The sequence below is a fragment of the Notamacropus eugenii genome, chromosome 3 (genome assembly GCF_028372415.1).
Source record: "Notamacropus eugenii isolate mMacEug1 chromosome 3, mMacEug1.pri_v2, whole genome shotgun sequence".
NCBI classification, from domain to species: domain Eukaryota; kingdom Metazoa; phylum Chordata; class Mammalia; order Diprotodontia; family Macropodidae; genus Notamacropus; species Notamacropus eugenii.
Genome location: NC_092874.1, coordinates 276,787,169 through 276,808,264, shown reverse-complemented (window position 1 = coordinate 276,808,264; position 21,096 = coordinate 276,787,169). Strand labels below are relative to the sequence as shown.

The 21,096-nt window shown below is 41.4% G+C and overlaps 1 protein-coding gene across 1 annotated transcript in view; it reads right to left on the bottom strand.

Moving 5' to 3' along the window:
• PLXNC1 (plexin C1) overlaps positions 1-21,096 on the bottom strand; it is a 223,545-nt gene that overhangs the window by 78,322 nt on the left and 124,127 nt on the right. Inside the window, exons 14-20 of the mRNA XM_072655595.1 lie at positions 20,574-20,777; positions 20,066-20,248; positions 18,172-18,274; positions 11,314-11,415; positions 10,943-11,046; positions 1,177-1,215; positions 797-921 (exon numbers count right to left, since the gene is read on the bottom strand). Coding sequence (XP_072511696.1) covers positions 797-921; positions 1,177-1,215; positions 10,943-11,046; positions 11,314-11,415; positions 18,172-18,274; positions 20,066-20,248; positions 20,574-20,777 — 860 coding nt within the window. The remainder of the gene's footprint in view (positions 1-796; positions 922-1,176; positions 1,216-10,942; positions 11,047-11,313; positions 11,416-18,171; positions 18,275-20,065; positions 20,249-20,573; positions 20,778-21,096) is intronic.

The following is a 21,096-nucleotide window of genomic DNA, read 5'->3' as shown; positions in this document are numbered from 1 at the left end:
GACTGGTATTTACATAATTCTCCAAGTTTTGAAAACTGATTCACAAATGCTATCTCATTTGAATTTCACAACAATCCTGGGAAATAGATGCTGTTATCAAGTCCATTACATAGTTGAGGAAAATGAGGCAGGCAGAGGTTAAGTGACTTGTCCCAGTTGTCTGGGGCTGGATTTGAACTCAGGACCTCCTAACTCCAGGTCCAGCTTGCTATCCACGAAACCACTTAGCTGAGTTCATCGCTAATTTTATCTGTATGATCTCAACTCACCAGTTCATCAACAGGAATACTCCCTCCACCAATGGAGATGCAGTCTCTTAGAGCAGAGATTCTTACTCTATCATCTACAGATTCCTCCAGTATAAATTCAAGGGTCCATGAACTTGGATAGGAAAAGGAAATTATATTATTTCCTCTCACTAACTTGTTTTTGCTTTATTTTATGTATTTAAAAACATTCTAAGAAGGGAGCCGTAGGTTTCACCAGAATGCCAATGCGGTCCAGACACAAAAAGTGGTTAAAAAAAAATCTCCTTTGCCTTTGGAGTATCCCTCGTGATGAAATCAGAGTTCTTTTGAGAGTTACCACAGTATACTGGGGCGGAGGGAAACACTGGATTCAAATCTCAGTTCAGCCACTTATAAGTTGATAATTTCCCTCATCTTTCTGGGTCTCCATTTCCCCATTTGTAACATGAAGGGAATGAACCAGATGACCACAAAGGTCCATTTAAGCTCTAAATCTATAATCCTATGAAGCATGGATGACACACCAAGGTGAGTTGGCTCCTACATACCTGTCCTTCACAGAAAAACTCTTCTGCTTTTCAAGAGTATGAATAACTGTGACAAGAAAGCTTCTGTTGCAGATTAATGCATCTAAAGCAGCGAGACTTTCATTTTTTTCTCCCGGATCTCGACTCTGGAACACACAAATTTATTTATCTCTTTTTTTTGGGGGGAAATAAAGCTAAACAGGATATTCATGGTGGGATTAGCTCACCAATGAATTGCTAATTCAATATTGAATTTATTGTACTGAAAAAAGGCAATGGATCAATTCCAAGCTAATGACGATGATGATGATGATGATGACGATGGTGATGGGAATGGGGTAGGGTTATGCTGCCTAGATGAATGCCAGTCTCCTGACTACAATGAAAACTTAGATACTTACATGCATGTCTTCAGTGAAAATGTGGGTGAAGCCACCTGACTGAGGAGAAGAAGATACTTATATTAATTCATGAGACGCGGAGGAAATGAAAACCCCATTTTATTATACCCAAGTCAGTTTTAATAAAGGAATGACACTATTTGCTCATCTTGCGGGCCTAAGGGCTTACATTTGCTGTAAACCCTTACAATGCATAATAAATAATGATTCAGGATTCATGGGACACAATTGAATATTCCAGCTGGAACAAGAACCACTTCGTTATTCTCGTTTATCTATTCATTTGTCCATTCATTCATTTTTTAAATTTATTTTTTGAAGGCGATGAGATAACTCCAATCTATAGCTATGGACACTGACAGCTGAGATCATACAGATAAAAGATATTACTTATCACTGCTAATAGCTCACATTTACATACTGTTTCATCTATATCAAAATCAGAGCTCAGACCCACTCCAGGCAATGTTCATTCTGTGCATTATAGTTAACGATAGTCCTTCTAAGTTGTGGACCCCAAATGGATCCCCAAAGTTTCTCTTCTGGAGCAAAAGTAATTTTTTTAATTTAATATTTTATTTTTTCTCAATTACATGTAAAAACAATTTTTAACGTTCTTTTTTTAAACATTTGAGTTCTAAATTCTCTCCCTCCCTTCCCCACCTCAGTGCTATGACCTTTATCAACTGATTTGCAACAGGCACAAAAGCCACAACCAGAGAGTGACTCATTTTCTTTTTTTTAATGGAGGTGTGATTTCATAGTCAGTATAAGGGGTCTGTGGTTACCAACAGCTTCTGTCCACACAGATCAATATTTTCTCCTTGACTTTAGTCTTAACAGATTTGCCCAGGGCCACTAAGAGACTGTGCCCTGCCCAAAGTCAAACAGTCAGAATCTATCCAAGGAGGGACTCAAACCCAGGTCTTGGATCCCTCACTATTCATCACCTCACTTGTTCCAAAATAAATTATTTTACTCCTTAAATAAAAATGAATGGAGGAGTTTATCTTTGACCCTACATGAGAGAGAGCATGATACACAGAAAGGATGCCAGCTTGGAAGGCAGAGGACCTTGGTTAAAACCCCAGTTTTCATACTCACTACTATTGACTACTTGTGTGACGGTGTGCAAGAATACACCACCTCAGTCTTAAATTTCTTCATCTGTAAGATGAGGGGGCTTGGGGCAGCTCTGTGACCCAGCGGATAGAGCACCATCCTTGGAATCAGGAAGACATCTCCCTCAGTTCAACTCTGGCCTTGGATACTTACTAGCTATGTGACCCTGGGCAAGTCACTCAATCCTGTTTGCCTCAGTTTCCTCATCTGTAAAATGAGTTGGAAAAGGAAAGAGGCAAACCACTCCAGTATCTCTGCCAAGAAAGCTCCTAATGGGGCCATGAAGAGTTGGACATGACTGAAACAACTGATCAACAATGTAGCTTGCTTTGTACATATTTTTTGTATGTTGTTTCTCCCATTAGACTGTAAACTCCTTAAAGGAAGAGACTATCTTTTACCTCTTTTTTTTTTTGCCCCATAATCTTAGCACGGTGCCTGGCACATAGCAGGCACTTAATAAATACTTATTGAAATGAATAGAATAGGTAAGTTCTGAGGGGTCCTGTGAGCTCTGAATCTATGATCCTGTGATCATTGATTCATTTTCCAAAGAAAAGACATTTCATAATAAAACACTCAACTGATCTTAAAATAAAAAAAGTTATTGGAAAAGGAACAATCAGGAGACATGTGGGATAGGATAACCTTTCTGAACCTGAAAACATTACCTCAAAAGTCTGGTAGTTTTCCCCTGTATTAGGATGAAAAAACAATCTGGATTGTTTCCAGTATGATTTGAAGTCAACTTCTCCCAGCGCCATTTTGGGTTACATAGTCCTAAGTCAGACGGCACAAGGAGGTTTGCAGAAGTACTCAGAATACTTGGGGCACTATCTCCCATATTTCTAGGTAGAAAATGAAGCTTGGTTTGCATTTTCTGGTTCCCATTACTATTTGATCTGCTGAATTGACTTTATGCAGCTGGAGAGTAAAAGCAGATTTTTGCTTTCAAAGAAGGAAGTCCAAATGTGAACTTCAAACTTCCCACGCACCAAGTCTCTTGACCCAAGCTCTTAAAGGAGGCGTGATCCAACTCACATTTCTTCTCCAATTTTCAAAAGAATTAACAAAAGGAAATAGAATGAAAAACAACACAACCGAAAAAATGGAATCGTTTGGTGGGTAAGGCAAAGAGAGACTTGGTTTGCTGGACCCCTGGGATGGGAATTCTCAAGACTAGTACAGGGTGGGTGATAATGGGGGTAAGCCACTATGGACTGTGAACTTTACTGAGGCTTCAGACGATTTGAGAAAGGGCCTTCTGACTGCAGGGAATCTCAGGAACTTCTCACAAGCCTGACTGTTTTAAGTTGTTTCAGTTGTGACCAGCTTTGCATGATCCCTTTTGGGGTTTTCTTGGCAAAGGTACCAGAGTGGTTTGCCATTTCCTTCTTCAGTTCATTTTATAGATGAGGGAACTGAGGCAAACAAGGTGAAGTGACTTGCTCAGATCACCCAGCTCATTCAAATCTAGCCTCAGACATTTACTAGCTGGATGACCCTGGGAAAGTCACTTAACTTCCATTGCCTCAACCAAAACAAACAATAGGCCTTGTTCCTCTACCACCATCCTTCTCTCCTTTGAAGTTCATTCAGTCCATATTCATCCTTCCATCAATATTCTGGTAGGTGTTTTCTATTGACTACTAACTCATTCTCCTTCCTTCCATAATCAGTTTACCTGGTTCAACACCTCTCTCCTCCTCAATACCTATACTAGGGGATGCCAACATATATACTGATATTCCTTCAAACACTCTCTATCTTTCCAGTTCCTCAATTTACTCATTTGCCGTGGTCTATTTCTCCACTCTACCTCAGTTATGCAGAGATTGATTTGTCCCATCTCCAAAGCTAGTGCCTATGAGTGTATCCATATTTTCCTTCATCTTCCCCAGATCTGACTTGAACTTGCCACCACCTAATGGGCATTCCACATTCATATTCATGACCCTTGTATCTGACTGCAATTTATTGTCATTCTGTAATCATCTTTAAATCCCTCTTATGACCCCTAACTCTGTCTTTATCTGCACCATGATTTCCAATCTTAGTTCTTCACAGGCCATCAGCACTACTGGCTCTTCACTTCCAAATCTCAAGTCCTTGGTGAACCAGTTCAATTCTACCTTATCTGCTATAATGGAGACCCTTGCCATTTTACAATATTGTTGGTCATCTTGGCCTTGCCAAGCTTTGATCTCAGATTAATCTCATCAACCTCTGCTGCTAAATGGAACTGGAGAGAATCATGAAACCATGCTGATTGGATCTGCTCAAAATTTAAACTCAATTGGGTTGTCACTGCAGCAAGGCAATGCTTTTCTAGCCCCTTGATCTATTCAATAGAGGCATAAACCCACCTTTCATCTGCTCTCAAACTTCCATGGTTCCCCTACTCTCCACCCTTTTAGCTGAAAATCTTGCCTTGTATTTCACTGAAAAAAATTAAGGTCATTCTTTAGTTCCCTCTTCTTTCCTGTTTTCTTCCTCTCATATTACTCAGATCACTTCCCTCACAATCTCCTCTTTCACCCGTCTCATGCGAAGAGGCAGCCAAGTCAAACCCCTTCTACATGGCCCAGGGATCTCATTCCACCTTGTTTTCCCCAGTAGACTGTTCCTTCCATTACTCTCACTTTCACTTTAATCTCTCTTTCTACTGGATGCTTTCTTGGTGCTTACAAGCATGGCTCTTCCAATTTTAAGAATTTAAAACAACCACAACAAAACACTAACAGTCAGCAACTCACTTGATCCATGTGCCCTATATTTGCCTATATATATGTATACAGGTATGTGTATACACACACATACACGTCTCCATTTTGCCCTATGTTTCCCCTTCCCTTTTGGAGGGGGCTTGACAAAGTCTTCTTTCCATTCACTCTCTTCTTGACTCCCCAAAGTCTGGCTTCAGACCTCATCATTCAACTGTAACTGCTCTCTCTAAAGTTACTAACCATCTTGTAATTGTGAAATCTAATGGTCTTTCTTGATCCTTACCCTTCTTGACATCTCTGCAGCCTCTAACAGAGGCCATCTCCAGTCATCCTGATCTATCTCTATCTGGCCACTGGGCCCAGATGGCTCCAAGGGAGACAGTGAGGTTGGTGATTTTGCACAGCCTTCCCTCACTCAAATCCAATTCACGTGCAAGTCATGGCATCACTTTCCTGATGTCATGATCCTCCTTAAGAACACAGGACAACCAACAGCCTATGAGTACTATGAGCTGCCTCCCTGGGGACCCAACTGGCCAGTTCCAGTTGGTCAACACAACTCCTTCCTTCTCCTCCTTCCTCTGTCCACATAGAGTACAATACCCTTACCTGCGGTACTCTGCCCACAGGAATATATATTTTTGATCACTGAAAACTTCTAAGATATCTTGGGGTTTATGGGCTAGATTTCTTTAAGGGCCATGCCTTAAAGAAAAGCACTGTGGCTCTCATTGATTGGTCAACAACAGATTCCACCTGGTCATTGTTTGGGCCCAGATGGCTCAGAGTAAATGTAAACAGCAGTTGTTTCAGTTTTGGTCAGAAAACCTTAGGGTCTTCCCCTCCCAGATCGACTTTTTTTTTTTTTTTACTAGATAGGCCTTAGTTTTTACTTAGCCTGAGTCACTGAATGGGTGTTGCCTCAGTAAAACTGAGACCTAGGATAGACCTTAGCTTAAAAAAGCCCAGATCTCCCAGTGCATCCTGGGCCATCTCCAGTCATCCTGATCGATATCTTGTGACTGGACCCAGAAGGCTCCAGAGGAGAGAGTGAAGTTAGTGACTCTGCACAGACCTCCCTCACTTAAATCCAATTCACTTGCTCGTGGTGTCATCACCTCCCTGATGTCATGGTCCTCTTTAGGAAGGAAGGACAAACAATAGCCATGCAGCAACAGCTTCTGACACTGTCAGTCATCCTATTCTCCTTGATATTCTCTTTACTCTTTGGTGACACTGTTCTCTCCTCTTGTTCAGTTGTTTCCAACTCTCTATGCTCTCATGTTTGGGTTTTCTTGACAAAAATATTGGATTGGTTTGCCATTTTCTTCTCCAGCTCCTTTTACAGATGAGGAAATAGAGGCAAACAGGGCTAAGTGACTCACCCAGGGTCATACAGTTAGTGAGTTTCTGAGGGTGGATTTGAACTCATGAAAGAGGAATCTTCCTAATTCCAAGCCCAGTGTTCTATCCACTGCCCCACCTAGCTACCTCCTTGACTCTTTTCTTGTTTTTTTCCTACTTGTGTGACAGTCCTTTTCAGCTTCTTTTGCTGAATCTTTATCTATACTATGCCAATTAATAGTAGGGGACCCGGCAAGGCTCTGTCCTGGGTTTTCTTTTCTCCTCCCTCTGTACCTTTTAACTTCATGATCTGTCAGAAACATTATCATGTCCATGAAGTCAATTTTGTAGATCCATTTCTGCAGCCCTAACTAACCTTTCTCTTGATCTCCAATCTCATATTTCCAACTTCCTATTGGGCAATTAGAACTGGATGTCCTTTATATAGGCATCAGAAATCCGACATGTGTAAAACACAACTCACTATCTTTCCCCCCAAAGCCCTTCCTTTTTCCTAATTTTCCCATTACTGTCAAGAACACTATTATCCTCCCAGTCACCTTATCTGCTATCTAGGTTATTATCCTTGACTCTTCACTGACCCCTCCAACCCAAGTCCTTTCATTTCTAATTTTGTACCATTTCTCTTATACATGTTCTCTCCTCTGACGCAGCTGCCACATTAGTGCAGACTATCATTACCTTACAAACGAACGAGTCTCTCTGTAACCCAGTCTATTCTTTGCTGTGGAGGTTCAGTTGTTTTTCAATTGTTTCTGACTCTTTGTGACCCCATTTGGGGTTTTCTTGGTAAAGATACTGAAGTGGTTTGCCATTTTCTTCTCTGGCTCCTTTTATACATGAAGGAACTGAAGCAAACAGTTAGGTGACTTGCCCAGGGTCACACAGCTATGAAGTATCTGAGGCCAGATTTGAACTCAAGAAGATGAGTCTTCCTGACTCTAAACCCAGTGGTCCATCCACTATGGCACCACCTTGCTGCCCCATCTGCCCTTTACCCAGCTGCTGAAACGATCTTCCTAAAGTGCAGGTCTCAGTCAAGTCCAGCAGCTTCCCAGTGCCTCCTGGATCCAATATCAGATTCTCTGTCTAGCTTGGAAAGCCTCTTATAACCTAATCACTTTTTACCTTCCCACCCCTTACTTCTCTTCATGTACCCTGCAATCCAGTGACCGTGGCACCCTCCCTGTTCCTCAGACACAACCCTGACCCCATGCCTTTACACTGGCTGTCCTTCATGCCAGGGATTCCTTCCCTCCTTATCTCTATCCACTGGTTTCCTTCATGTTTTGGTCCAAATCTCCCCTTCTGCAAGGAGCCACTCCCAACACTCAATGCTCGTGCCTTCTCACTGAAGTTGCCTCCAAGTTATCTTGCATATAGGATAAATAAATCTTCAAATAATAAATGCACATAGCTTATTTGCATGTTGTCTTCCCCATTAGGGGGCATCTTGGTGGTATAGTAGATAGAGTGTGGGGCCTGGAGTCAGGAGGATCTGAATTCAAATCCGGCCTCAGACGGTCACTAGCTGTGTGACCCTGGGCAAGTCACTTCACCCTGTTGACCTCAGTTTCCTCATCTGTCAAACAAGCTGGAGAGGGAAATGGCAAACCACTCCCAGATCTCTGCCAAGAAAACCCTAAATGGGGTCACGAAGTCAAACACGACTAAACAAAAACTACCCCATTAGACTCAGAGCTCCCTGAGAGCAAGGACTGTTCTTTATTTTTACTTTTGGCCTTTCTTTGTATCCCCAGGGCTCACCACAGTGTGTGGCATACAGGATGTGATTAATAAATTCTCCCTGACTTGACTGTGGTGCTTCTGTATTAGCTTCAGGATCAAACACAAACCCTGTGGTGCAGAGGATCTTGGAGCCCTTCCTCATCAGGTCTAAGTCAACCTTCTTTGATTTTTTATATCATTCCCTTTCACACGTGCTTCATACTCTAGTCAAACTGTCCTTACTGTCCTTCACACATCAGGGTCAATCTCCCATCTCTGTGGCTTTCCACAGGCTGCCGCCCATGCCAGGCACGCTCTCCTCCCTCATCTTGGTCTCTTGCCCTTACACTCCTTCAAAACTCAGCTCAAGAGTCAGTTTCTGTTCACCTCAGATGCTAGTCTAGACCCAGGGCTATCTCAACCACATCATGTAGCCTTCCTTTATATTGTTAGCTGGAGTTTGTGCCCTCCCCCCCCTTCCTCTCTCCTCCACTCTTTCTTCCCCCTTCTCTTCCCTTCTCATTTCTTTCTGTTTCTCATCTTCCTCCTTTTGTGGCTCTTTTCCCCCCTTCTCTCTCTCTCTCTCTCTCTCTCTCTCTCTCTCTCTCTCTCTCTCTCTCTCTCTCTCTCTCTCTCTCCCTCTCTCCCTCCCTCCCTCCCTCTTCTCTCTCTATACATCCCTCCTCTTTTCTCCATTTCTCCCTCCCTCCCTCCTCTCTTCTCTATCTCTTTCCTCCCTTCCCCCACTCTTGCTGTGGATTTCCTGATTTCCCCCAACAAATTTATGCTGTTTCTTGGTGTTCTTCCTTAATTAGCCAGACTGGCTTCTATTTTTCCTGCTGTTCCCAGGGGCCTTGCCGGATTCTGCTCTGCCCTCTGTTAAATCAGCTCGCTTTCTTACACCTCTCCCTGTTCTCCCTAATCACCAGTATGGTGTATCCATCCCTGTGCCCTCTGAACTAACAAGCTTATCTGCAGGTTAGATTGCCTTCCCAGTCATTTCTTCATCTTGCTTTTAGGTGACTAAATTAGGGGAAACCTAGGCAAATATATTACTGGGGTCACAGAATCAGATCTAAAGCCTTCTCATTAGCTGCCCAAATCAAGAGAGTTCCTGGGGAGGCCAGGAAACGCAGCCATTCTACTGCTGTTAAATTCTTAACAGCAACCTCAGATATTTGAGAGACAGTGATGAGGACACAGTCCCAGGAGAGTCATTCCTTCCTTCATTCGCATTTATGAAGGGCCAGATATTTGCCATGGACCATGTTAGACACTGAGAATACCAAAAAATCCACAAAATGTCCTGTCTTCAAAGAGCTTACCTTTGGGGGGGGAGGGGCGGAGAAAGAGAGAGGGAAAGGTGAGAGAGGGAGGAGGGGAAAGGAAGGGGATGGCAAGAGACAGGTCCATAAACTCAGCTCTCTCTTCCACAGCCTAGCCTAGACATGTCAAAAACATACTCTGAGCCAGATTAAAATATAACTGGGAAATATTTAACCCAATAAACAAAAAGGTAACAAAACATAGATTTAAAACTAAGTCAATAGGTGTCCCACAGGTGGACCCCTCCTTTCTATTTCAGTTTTGACACTACAGTTCTAGCCTGTCAAGGTATTTTTTAATATCATTCCTTCCTACATTCAAGAAGCATTTATTAAGCACCAAATAAATACTCGGCATGAGGAATAGGGCTGAGCTATGAGGGAAGCTAGGAATTATAATGGGAAGGGGGTATGTGGCATTCCAGGCATGGGACCCAAGTTGGGTAATGCCACAGAGATGACGAGTAGGAGTCATATGCACCCCCTACAGCTGGTGATGAGGGCTCATGTTAGGAAATGAAGTGGAAGAACTGATAAGTTAAAGAAAAAGTACAAATCCCCAAATCCTGAGCAGGAGCAAAAGGCTGAAGGGTCACTGGCATCCTTTTTCATCTAAACATCCATCCCTAGAAACACCTAATATGGGTGGTTTATGGAGGCAGCCCAGCCCGAGGAAGCTTGCCTCCTATATCTTATTACTCAAATCTAGAATTATGGTGAGGCCGAAAAGTGTTTACTGCACATGTCTGGGCTTCTGGCCAAGTGCGGCTTAGGAGCATTTGACAAGCTCTTGTTTGGCACGGGCTGAGTGTTACAGCAGATAAAGGGCTGTTTCTGAGAAACAGCCTTTGGGGACTCGCCTTCACCTTGACAGGGCAGTGGATAGAGCATCGGGCCTAGAGTCAGTAAGACTTATCTTTCTCAGTTCAAATCTGGCCTCAGATACTTCCTAGCGGGTTGACCCTGGCAAGTCACTTAACCCTGTTTGCCTCAGTTTCCTCATCTGTAAAAAGAGCTGGAGAAGGACATGGCAAATCACTCCAGTATCCTTGCCAAAAACAAAAAAACCCCAAAGGGGTCACGGAGAGTGAGACATGACTGAAATTACAAAATAACAACAAAAGTGCTATTTTAAGATTTGTTGAGCTCTTTACAAATTTGACCTTCACAACAACCTTGGTAGGTAGGTGCTATTATTATCCTCATTTTACAGATGAGGAAACCAAGGTAAACAGAGGTTAAGGGTCATAGAGCTAGTAAGTGGCTGAAGGCGCTGGCTCCAGGTCCAGGGCTCTACACTCTGTACCATTTAGCTGCCAATCGATACAATTAATCAGCGTGTCTCCCAGTTCAGTTCAAACTATGCCCCTCTTCTACACAAAACACATTATCTGAAGCCTCCTGTGGAAAAAACAATACTGGGAACCTTTACATTAGCAATGCCCCTCCTTGTTCCTATTCCAGACTCAGCCTTTCAAACACTGATCAATGTTTCTTTACCTCAGGGAAGAAAGTTCTCAGAGCAAAGTGTTTGTAGTCCAGAAAGGGAACCGTGCCAAAGCTATCCACCACATCCAATTTATCCATCTGCAGCTCAGCAAATCCTGTAAAAACAGAATCCCAAGAGCAGTATATTAAAACTCCACAAACAGGAGACACGCTCTCGGAGCTGTTCCATCTAATGCTAACCACGACCTCGGTGCTTGTTAAAGAAAAGCATGAGATCATTATGGGGGTTGGGGGTAGTGGGCCCCAAACACTCCTGGGCTGCCTTCTGACTCTATGCAAAAAAACTTGAATCATGCCTGCCTCTGTCTCTGGGTCAGAAATGGGTCTGGGTCTGCCTTTGAAAGAGGAAGAGATGAGCCTACCATCACGGATTTCCTTGCGGAGCTCACTTTCCAGGAGTTCCAGCTGTTGACTCTGTTTGCGGCTCAACTCCTTGGATTTGTGCCTGGTGACAACAACTGCAACTATTAAAAAGAAACAACAGACCTTTAATATAAGATTCAAACACCTAGCCAACTCCCCTGTTTGAACGGGGACAGTCGTTTGGATTTCTTAGTGCCTCAGTTTCCTCATTTAGAAGAAGAGAAGAGGGGTTCTATGGTTCCCTTCTAGGCTTAACAGTCTGTGAATCTGTGAAAAAAGTACAATTCCTAAAGAATGAGGAAAGGATAAAGTCATGCGGCTGAGGAGGATTTTTGTTTTTTCTAAACTCCCACAGAGTGTAAGCTGCTTTAGGACGAGGACTACTTGGTTTTCATCTTTGTATTCTCAGTGTCTCGTACACAGCAGGTACTTAATAAGTGCTTGCCGATGTGAATTGCATGAATATTTATTAAAAAAGGGAATGTAAGGGAATAAGCATTTATATAGTGCTTACGTGTATCAAGTAAACATTTTACAATGCTCTCATTTCAGATCACAACAAGCCTGCAAGGTACATGCTGCCATTCTCTCTATGAGACAACTGAGGCAAACAGAGGTTAAATCACTTGTCCAAAGTCACACAGTGAGGAAGGGTTGAGGCTGGATTTGAATTCAGGTCTTCCTGACTCCAGGCCCAGCGCTCTACAACACGGCACCATCTAGATCCCCAAAAGGTTCTAAAAAAAGACTTAAAATTCCCCTGGGAGGGGGAACCCTGAAAAGTAAACATGAAAAAATATGATATGGTCAAAGTTCAATGCTTCTTGATATCAATCAAGTGGCTGCTGTGTGTTAGGCGCTCACTCTTTTACAATACTTGCCCTGATGGAACATTTCCTCTTCTCCTTTCTTCCTTCCCCTCCTTTTCTCTTCTCCTCTCCTCTGTTTTCTCCTCTGCTTTCTTCTTCTCTCCTTTCCTCTCTTCTCCTCTCCTCTGCTTTCCTCTCCTCTCTTTTCTGCAGCCCCTCCTAGACTGATCTCACTTCAGATCAGCATGGACCTGTTTTCTTTATGACCTTTATCCCTTTGCCCCAACTTGGTTAGCTTGATGGTTCCCTGTCCCCAGGGCCCCACCATACTGGTACAGGATTTAGTGTGGAAACCCAATTACTTAGGCCACTGTAGCTCAGAACTCTCAATCTCAAGTGATCCACCAGCTTGAGCCTCCCCTGTAACAGAGATCACAAGCATGTGCCACCACAACTGTAAAATTTTATAGTCTTTTTTTTTTTTTACTTAATAGTATTTTACTTTTTTCCAATTAATGTAAAGATATTTTTCAACATTCATTTTTGTAAGATTTTGAATTCCAATTTTCTCTCCCTCCCTTTCTTCCCCCCTCCCCAAGGCAGCAATCTGATATGGATTATACATGTACAATCATGGTAAACATATTTCCGCATTAGTCATGTTGTGAAAGGAGAATCAGAACAAAATGGAAAAACCATGAGAAAGGAAACTCATAAAAAAAAGTGAAAATAGTATGTTTCAATCTGCATTCAGACTCCACAGTTCTTTCTCTGGATGTGGTTAGCATTTTTCATCAGGAGTCTTTTAGAACTGTCTTGGATCATTGTATTCCTGAGAAGAGCCAAGTCTACCAGAGTTGATCATCAAAAAATACTGTTGTTGCTTTGTATAGTGTTCTCCTGGTTCTACTCAATTCACTCAGCATCAAGAACTTAACAACCCAATGGAGGAAACGTCTAATGTAAGAAAAGAACCAGATTCCTTATCAGGTCCTGGCAATTTAATATTTCTTTACTCTTTCCCAAAATATTTTTAAGGACTACTTAGGAAAATAAAATCATACTGTTTATGACAGAAATTCCTTCCATTTTTGTGAACGATAGCAGGCAAATTTTGAATTCTAGTTACATTTTCAAAGGTACAATTTGAAAACATTAGACACTGAAAACATGGCTAGTTGGTATTATTACAGGTTCATCTTTTTCATACCCATAATCTGTCTACCTAACTTGCTTTATGGCTAGTTGACAGTCATGGGACAACATTACAGTCTCAAAAAAAAAAAATCAGAAGTGAGTATCTGACAAAGGGCAACCAAAGCCATGTGATGGTTGGGAGCAAGAGGCAAGTCATCAGAAATAAGGAATGATGGAGAAGTAGAATATAAGATGTCATCAGAAAAAAAAAAAGATAGGTTAGTCATAAGGCAAGAGGGAGGCATACTACTATCCTTACAATGTCGATAGAAGGCAAGGATGGTGCCTTACTCACTGAGTGAAGACCCTCTGGGAATTTCTGGAAGGTCATGGAGAAGAGGCTTACAGAATGGGTAGACATGAACGACTTGTGATGTCTCTTTGGAGGGAACACCCACATGGATGAGACCATAGTTCCATCTGAGTAGTCTTTCCCTTCAGGGATCAGCTCCAAGTAATGTTATAAGGCATTTTCATTTTTCTTGAGAAGCAGTGTGGTACAGAAAGCAGAGAACCAAGAACACTTGGTTTCAAGTCTGATCTCTGACGCACACTAGCTGTGAGATCCTGCCCAAATCCCAGAGAAAGTACCAACCTCCATTGGCAGAGAGAGTTTCCTCATCTGGGAGTTCCCTATATCAACAAAATTACATATATAGTCTCTATCTGTGATCTATTTATGTCTCTTAGAGAATCCGAAAGAAAAAGGGATTCCCATTTTAGAGTCTCTTATTCACAAATCAAAAAATGTATGTATAGATTTCAAACCTACATGACGAGTCAGTTACAGTTTGTACCCCCTGTTTACCTTTTTATTTTAGCCACGCTAGGGAAATGTGATTTGGAGCACATGTAAACAGCTGGTGGGGCTCTTCATAAGACTGACTAGTCATCTCATAGAGGGAGTTGAAGGAACTTAGTTCTTATAAAACAAATGGAAAAAATGCTGACTTTAAAGTTTGAAGCTCTGAGATTTAATCCCAGATCTCTGACTACCTGTGACATTGACCAAGTTAGGTCATCTTCTAGTCTCAGTTTCCTCATCTGGAAAATGTCATTTGTAAAACATGACCTCCAAGGTCCCTTCTAGCTCTAAGTGGAGCTGAGAATACGCTACTGAGTGACATTTTGTCAGGGCCAGCCTGGATGTTATTTAGCATTTGGATGAGCAGATCATAGACCCGGAGAATGAAGGAAATACAGAGGTCATTGAGTTATTTCATAGATAGGTGATAACTAGTGCATGTCTGAGGTAGGATTTGAACCCAGATCTTGAATCCAAGACCAGTCCATATACCCCAGGGCTGCCTCTGTGACCCCATGAGAATTTCCTTCAATGCCGCATATAATAGCCCATCAATGCATGCTCACCCTGTAGGACTCTTACCTATGTCCTCCCATAAATTCATCAAGAAGACCCACTCATTATGCTAGGGGCAGGAGGAAGAAGGCACTTCCTTGATTTCTCTCGACATCTTGTCCATTTCCCCCTATTAAGCTGATTATGAAGAGACTACCCAATGGTTTAGGATCTTCTTTGGTTTATCTGGTCATCACAAGAACACCAAAATAATCACTTAGCAGCTAAATCACAGAAAGTTGTCTGATGTTCAGTAAGTTAAGCGCCCTGCCCTGGGTCACATAACTAGTAAATATCAGAAGGAGTATTTGAACTTAAGTCTTCCTCCTTTCCTAAGTCTGGCACATTCTCCATAGTATCACGTGGCATCTCTAAAATCAAGAGTAGCCTAATTAAATCTCCTGATGACCACAAGTTGTGCAGAGTTACCAGAAGGGGATTCAAATTTTTAAAAGGATCTTGATAAATGGAGAAACAGACGGAGATAAGCCTGATAAAGATTCATTGTCAGTCTTTGCACAGGTCACTTTGGAAACATAAATAATCTTCACAAATATGACACAGGAAAGGAAGAGATATTCATGAGTTAGAGAGAGAAAGGGATGAGGACAATGAATCACAAAGTGGAAAAGAATATAGAATATAGTGAGCATCAAATAGGGAAGCCTAGCAATAGAAATGAAGGAAGGAAGGAAGGAAGAGAGAGAGAAGGAAAGAGAGAAGGAAGGGAAGAGAGAAAGAAAGAAGGAAAGAAAGAAAGAAGAAAGGAAAGAAAGAGAGAGAGGGAGGGAGAAAGGAAGGAAAAAATTGTAATCAAAATGTAAATATGGAATTAGAAATATAATCTCCTTGAGGACAGGGACCATTCTTGCTTTTTCTTGTATCACCCATGCACAGCACAGTGCCTGACACACAGAAAGCTCTTAATAAATGCTTCATGATTTCATTGACTGATGGATTGTTAATTGAATTGAACATTCAAGAGTTAATTCTACTTATTCCAACATTGAACTCCATTCAGTTAGAATACTATTCCAGGCTTTGGATGTGCTGCAGATAAAGAATATGGAAAACTTGGAGAAAGCCCAAAGAAACACAGAAATTTTTTAAAGGAAATAATAATAATCCCTGATATTTATAACCCAGGGGAAGGCCTGTGAATGTACTGGGTGGGTCCCTTGATGGAGCTGTTACTGAACAGGGACAAGAGTCAGACAGAATGGGAAGGCACTGCCATCCATCTGTAGTGGTCTGCATTTGTTGAATGAATGTATGAGTGTACTGGAGAAGGGGATGCCCACGCCAGGATGATCACAGACCCAACCAAGCATTAAAATACGTGGCTTACAGGTTCCTACACACTTTCCCACATCCATTATCTCTTTCCATGCTGACAACCTCTCCGGGAGATAGGCAGGGCAGGTGTTTTAAACCCAAGGCAAAATAGACTCAGATGATTTAGTCTAGAAGAGATATGGATGATGGTCTGGAAAGAAACGCATTAATTCCATGGACAGGAATCATACTGGATAAGGAAGTGTGGGCATGTTACTATCTGTATCAGTGAAGGTATATTTATCCCAGTGTGTCAGAAACCTGGGCAAAAGTGAAGAAATTAATAATGTCCACCTGAAAGTATGAACTGGGACCCACCCATCACAGTCACCTGTTTTATTTTAACTGCTCAAAATGTAAGGAAATGTGTCATGCTCTTAATCATTAAGAAATGCTAAATTTATTAATGAAATCTTATCTCCCCTACTCATTATGTATCTGACCTGGGCAAGTCACACCACGACCGTGACCATTCTGGGCTTTGTCTACAAAGGCAGTAAATCTGTTTAGGTGATCCTAGAGTACGAGCTGTGGAAAGAGTGTTGGGTGTCGAGTCAGGGGTCCTTAGTTCAAATTTTAGCTCACCCAGGTGTGACCTTGGCAAAGTTACTCTACCTCTCCAAGCCTCAGTTTCTCTAAAATGAGTTTGGACTGTATGGCTTTTGAGATCCCTTCTGGTTAGAGATTTATGACCCCTCTTCCTCTCCATTCTATCCCTTTTTTGTGAGTGTGGTTTTTTCTTCTCTAAGCACTTATCCCAGCACCTTGCACAAAACAGATGCTTCATTAATATTTGTTGGATGGGATCAAAATGAGAAGTGAGACGTGAGATTGACAGAGAGTGAATGTCTGTTTCGATGACGAGCAAGAAGAAATGGACTATTCCTCTTCCTGATAATCAATAAATGCCCTCTACTAAAGTCAGGAGATCAAACACCCAGAAAGGGAAGGGACCTTAGAAAACACTGAATCCAACCTTTCCATCTTATAGATTAGGACACCGAAAGTGACTTGTCCAAAGTTATATAGGTAGCAAGAGACAGACCCAGGCTGCAGACCCATTCTACCATATTACTGTCTTCTGAAGGAGAGGACCATGGCTTCTTGATGACTATGCCAGGAGAGCCCCTGGAAGGCCCTGCAGTATATTGGGTAGATATTCTTTGAAGGATTTAGAGAAAGAGACAGACAAAAAGGACACAGAAGGGGAAGAGATGGAGGCTGAGAGATATCGACTGATATCATGATCAGCTCCAACAAAATCACAGCTCTGTCAAACAATCAGTGTTGGTTGAACAGGAAATGAATCAAGATAAATTTCTGAAAAGTTCAAATGAAAGAAGGTAATTTAAAAATAATGCTTCCCCAGATTCCGAACAACAGTCTTTATCACACCATTTTTTTTTAGCTATGAAACATTTTTAGAAAATGCTCACAAAGACCTTGGTCTATCTTTTTTAATTTGCAAATGTTTTTAAATTGGTAATCGCAGAATCATAGATTTACAGCTGAGAGGGACTAGAGAAGTCCTTGAACCCAACACTATCATTTTATAGATGAGGAAACTGAAGTCTAGAGAAGTAATGATTTACGCCAAGGTTACACAGATAGTAACTGACAGAGGCAGCATTTGAACCCAGGTTCCCTGACTACGTAGCCCATGCTCTCTTTACTGTAATACTTGGCCTTTCTTCATCTGGGAGTTGTCCATATCAACAAAATTACATGCCTAGTTCCCTTCTGTAACCTATTCACTTTCCTTAGATAAGCCTAAATTTAAAGAGTATTTCTACTTTACATTAATCATGTCAACCTGATCAACACTTTAGTAATATAACTAAAAATAGTAAATTTTTATATATACAAAGAGTTTTACACACACACACACACACACACACACACACACACACACACACGGCCCAGAATTTCTTTCTTTCTTTCTTTTTTGCAAACAATTACGTAGTAACCAGATACATACAAGATAAACTGGAGGTAAACAACACAGGGGAAAGTACTGGCATGAAAAGGGATCAGGATAGGCATTTTGTAAGTTGGCATTTTAACTGAGACTTGAAGAAAGCCTGGGAACTCTGGAGAAAAAGCTCAGGAGGGAGGGAACTCCAGAATTTCTTTCAATAAATAAAGTTGTCACTTACCAAAAATGACAATTAGCAAGAGGACGGGAAGGACGATGAGAAAATACCAAGTAGATGGGACGGACTCCTGGTCAACAAAGAGTTCCAAGTTTCCCAGTTTGACCTAATACAACAAAAGATGACATTAGTCTAGAAAGAGGTGGGTGCCATATTTATATTCACAGATGATGACATCATAGGCATCCCCCATATACCAAAGAGGAATGGGAGTCAGGGATCTTAAGATCTAGTTCCGGATGTTGGCCTTAAACAAGTGTTCAGTGAAGAGATGCGGTAGGTAATTTAAAGGTCCCCTCCAATTCTAAAATCTTGATTCTACAAGGTAGAATTTATAAAGTGAAACTCTAGAAATGAGCCTGATCTTTCCATTGGCTTACATGAGAATGCAACATGAGTTCTTATTCTGAGTGCTCTTAAAAAAAAAAAATCACTCCTATTGCCAGCCCTCCACCTCCAACTACAATGACTCCCTCTTAGTTCTAAGAAGGGAAAGAGCAAAGAGAAAGGAAGAACTATTCATCAAATACCTATGACATGCTGGGTATTGTGCTAAGTCATTTCCAGCACTATGCTATATTAAATTACAAATACATAATTTCATTTCCTCTAATTTATTTCATTAGTTCTAGAATCAAACATAAACTCCTCTGGCATTTAAAATCCTTAACAAACTGGCCCCAACCTCCTTTATAGGCTTATTACTTATTACTCCCCTTAATGGATCTTACAGGATAATAAGACGAGACTTCATACATTTTCACATACAAGGTTATCCATCTCTCATCTCCATGACTTTCCACTGACTGTCTCTCACGCCTGGAGTCAATTTCCTTCTCATCTCCATCTCTAAGAATCTTGAGTTTCCTTTAAGAGTCAGCTCAAATGCAACCTTGTAAATGAAGCATTTCTTGATCTCACTAGCAATTAGTGGCTTCTCCCCAAAATGACCTTATATAAGGTGTTCCAAAAGTCTTAGTGCAGCCTTAAGCTTTGATAAGCTGCTATGTTTTGTTTATACTTTTATAAACATGTGCCATCTCCCCCCAGAGAGACCAAGGGCAGACACTTACTTTTTGTCTTTTTATCCCTCAAACCTAGCACTGTACCAGGTGCTTAATGTCTGTTTGTTGATTTGAGCTTTGAGCCTCCTATGGTGCAGATACTAGCATTTGATCCAATGATCTCAATTCACTTAAAAAAGTTTTTTGACAACTATTGACTGGTATGAACTCCCTGTGATAGGAAATTCTGGTAAGTATGTGATAACTTGCAGGTTTCTTTCTTGCTTGCCTCATTTTCATATGAAATACATAAATGGTATTGAAGGATGTCTTGGAAAAGACAAGCCAGTAAAACCTAAAGCAATTTTAATCGCAGAAGCTCAACAAAAACCATCTATCAGGACTATATTCGAATCAAGGTGTCCTGGAAACACATCTCTTTTCCTTTGCCCAAGTTTGGGAAGGAGGGTTTGCAGTGTTTGGATACAGGGTTTGTTCCCAGATGCTAAGATATAAATGCATAGGGAGAACAAACGCTATCAAGGCTCATTAGTTTTGTATACAATGGCAGACTCAAAACTTGACACTAACAGGCTCATGTGAGCAGAATCTGGCAGCTGCATGTTATGCAGAAGCTTTTAAAAATATATTCCATATTTAAAGGGAAAATCTAAAACCCTTTAAGTCATTTCATCTTTCAGGGACTCAGTTTCCTCATCTACAAAATGATGAGGTTTGACCAGCTGATTTCCATGATCCCTTCCAACTCTCAAATAATGATCCTCCAATCATGCAGGATGTCAATTTCGTTTTTCACTAGACTTGGCAGTCTGGATGGAGAGAAGGGAACAGAGGGAGGGTAAGTCATGAATAAGCATGTTATGCTGACTTACCCGAACTTTCTTAGGTGATGCAAAGTTGTTATCTTGGCTTGGAACTATAAATTTGCAAATGATGGTGGTGAGATCTTGACCTCTGGTAATGTTTTCAAAGGTGCAGTTTCTCTGATCATTTTCCCCATAGAAAAGAGTCATCTCAATGTCTTGCCTGGAAATGCTGAAGTTGTCGTTTTCTTTCTAACATAAAAAATAGGAGAACAGGAAAAACAATTGATCTCAGCTCTGTTACTTACTGTGTTTGAGAAGGCAGTGTGGTGGTGTGGAAATTTCCCCAACTTTGGAAGCAGATGATTTGGGTTTGAATCCTGTGTCTGACCTTTAATACCTGTGTGACTTCAGGTAGAGCACTTAATTTTCTTGAGCCTCGGTTTCCCAATTTGTACAAAGAGGGTGTTGGACTGAATGACCTCTGAACTCCAGATTTATGACCTCATGATGCATGGAAGACAAAACTCACAAAAACAGCAGCTCAATTCATATAAAGCACATAAAACAAACTTACTTGGATTTTTACTTCCAATTCTTGAACCCCCAAAAAGTCTACACGATAGCCAGTAAATCGGGGGTCATCGAGATACTGCAAAGTGTTGCAGTCTAAGAGAACATCCTGTACTTTCATTTTCACATTAACATTTGGACGTCCTTTGGAAGACTTTAAATTGGGAGCCAGAAAGTTGCACTGTGTCTCCGTACAATGCTCAGAGACCTGGAGGGGAAAAAAAACCCAAACAAGTTGGTAAATTCACTGAATTAGTGATACAGTCAAAGTAGTTTGAAATGATGGCCTGCCCCTGTGGTGAGAAATAACAGGGCATCAACTGGTGAGGGAGAGGGGCTCAGAAGGGAAGGTCAAACCGATGGAGGAGCGTCCAAAGCATGTCCAACATGGGGTCCAAGACTGAACCAGATTAAAATGTCAGTGGGAAATAATAAGCAAAATCAATAAAAACACAACAAAACATAGCTGATAGCCCATTTTAAAACTAAGTCAATGTGCAATCCATGGTCATTTTGACTTTGACACC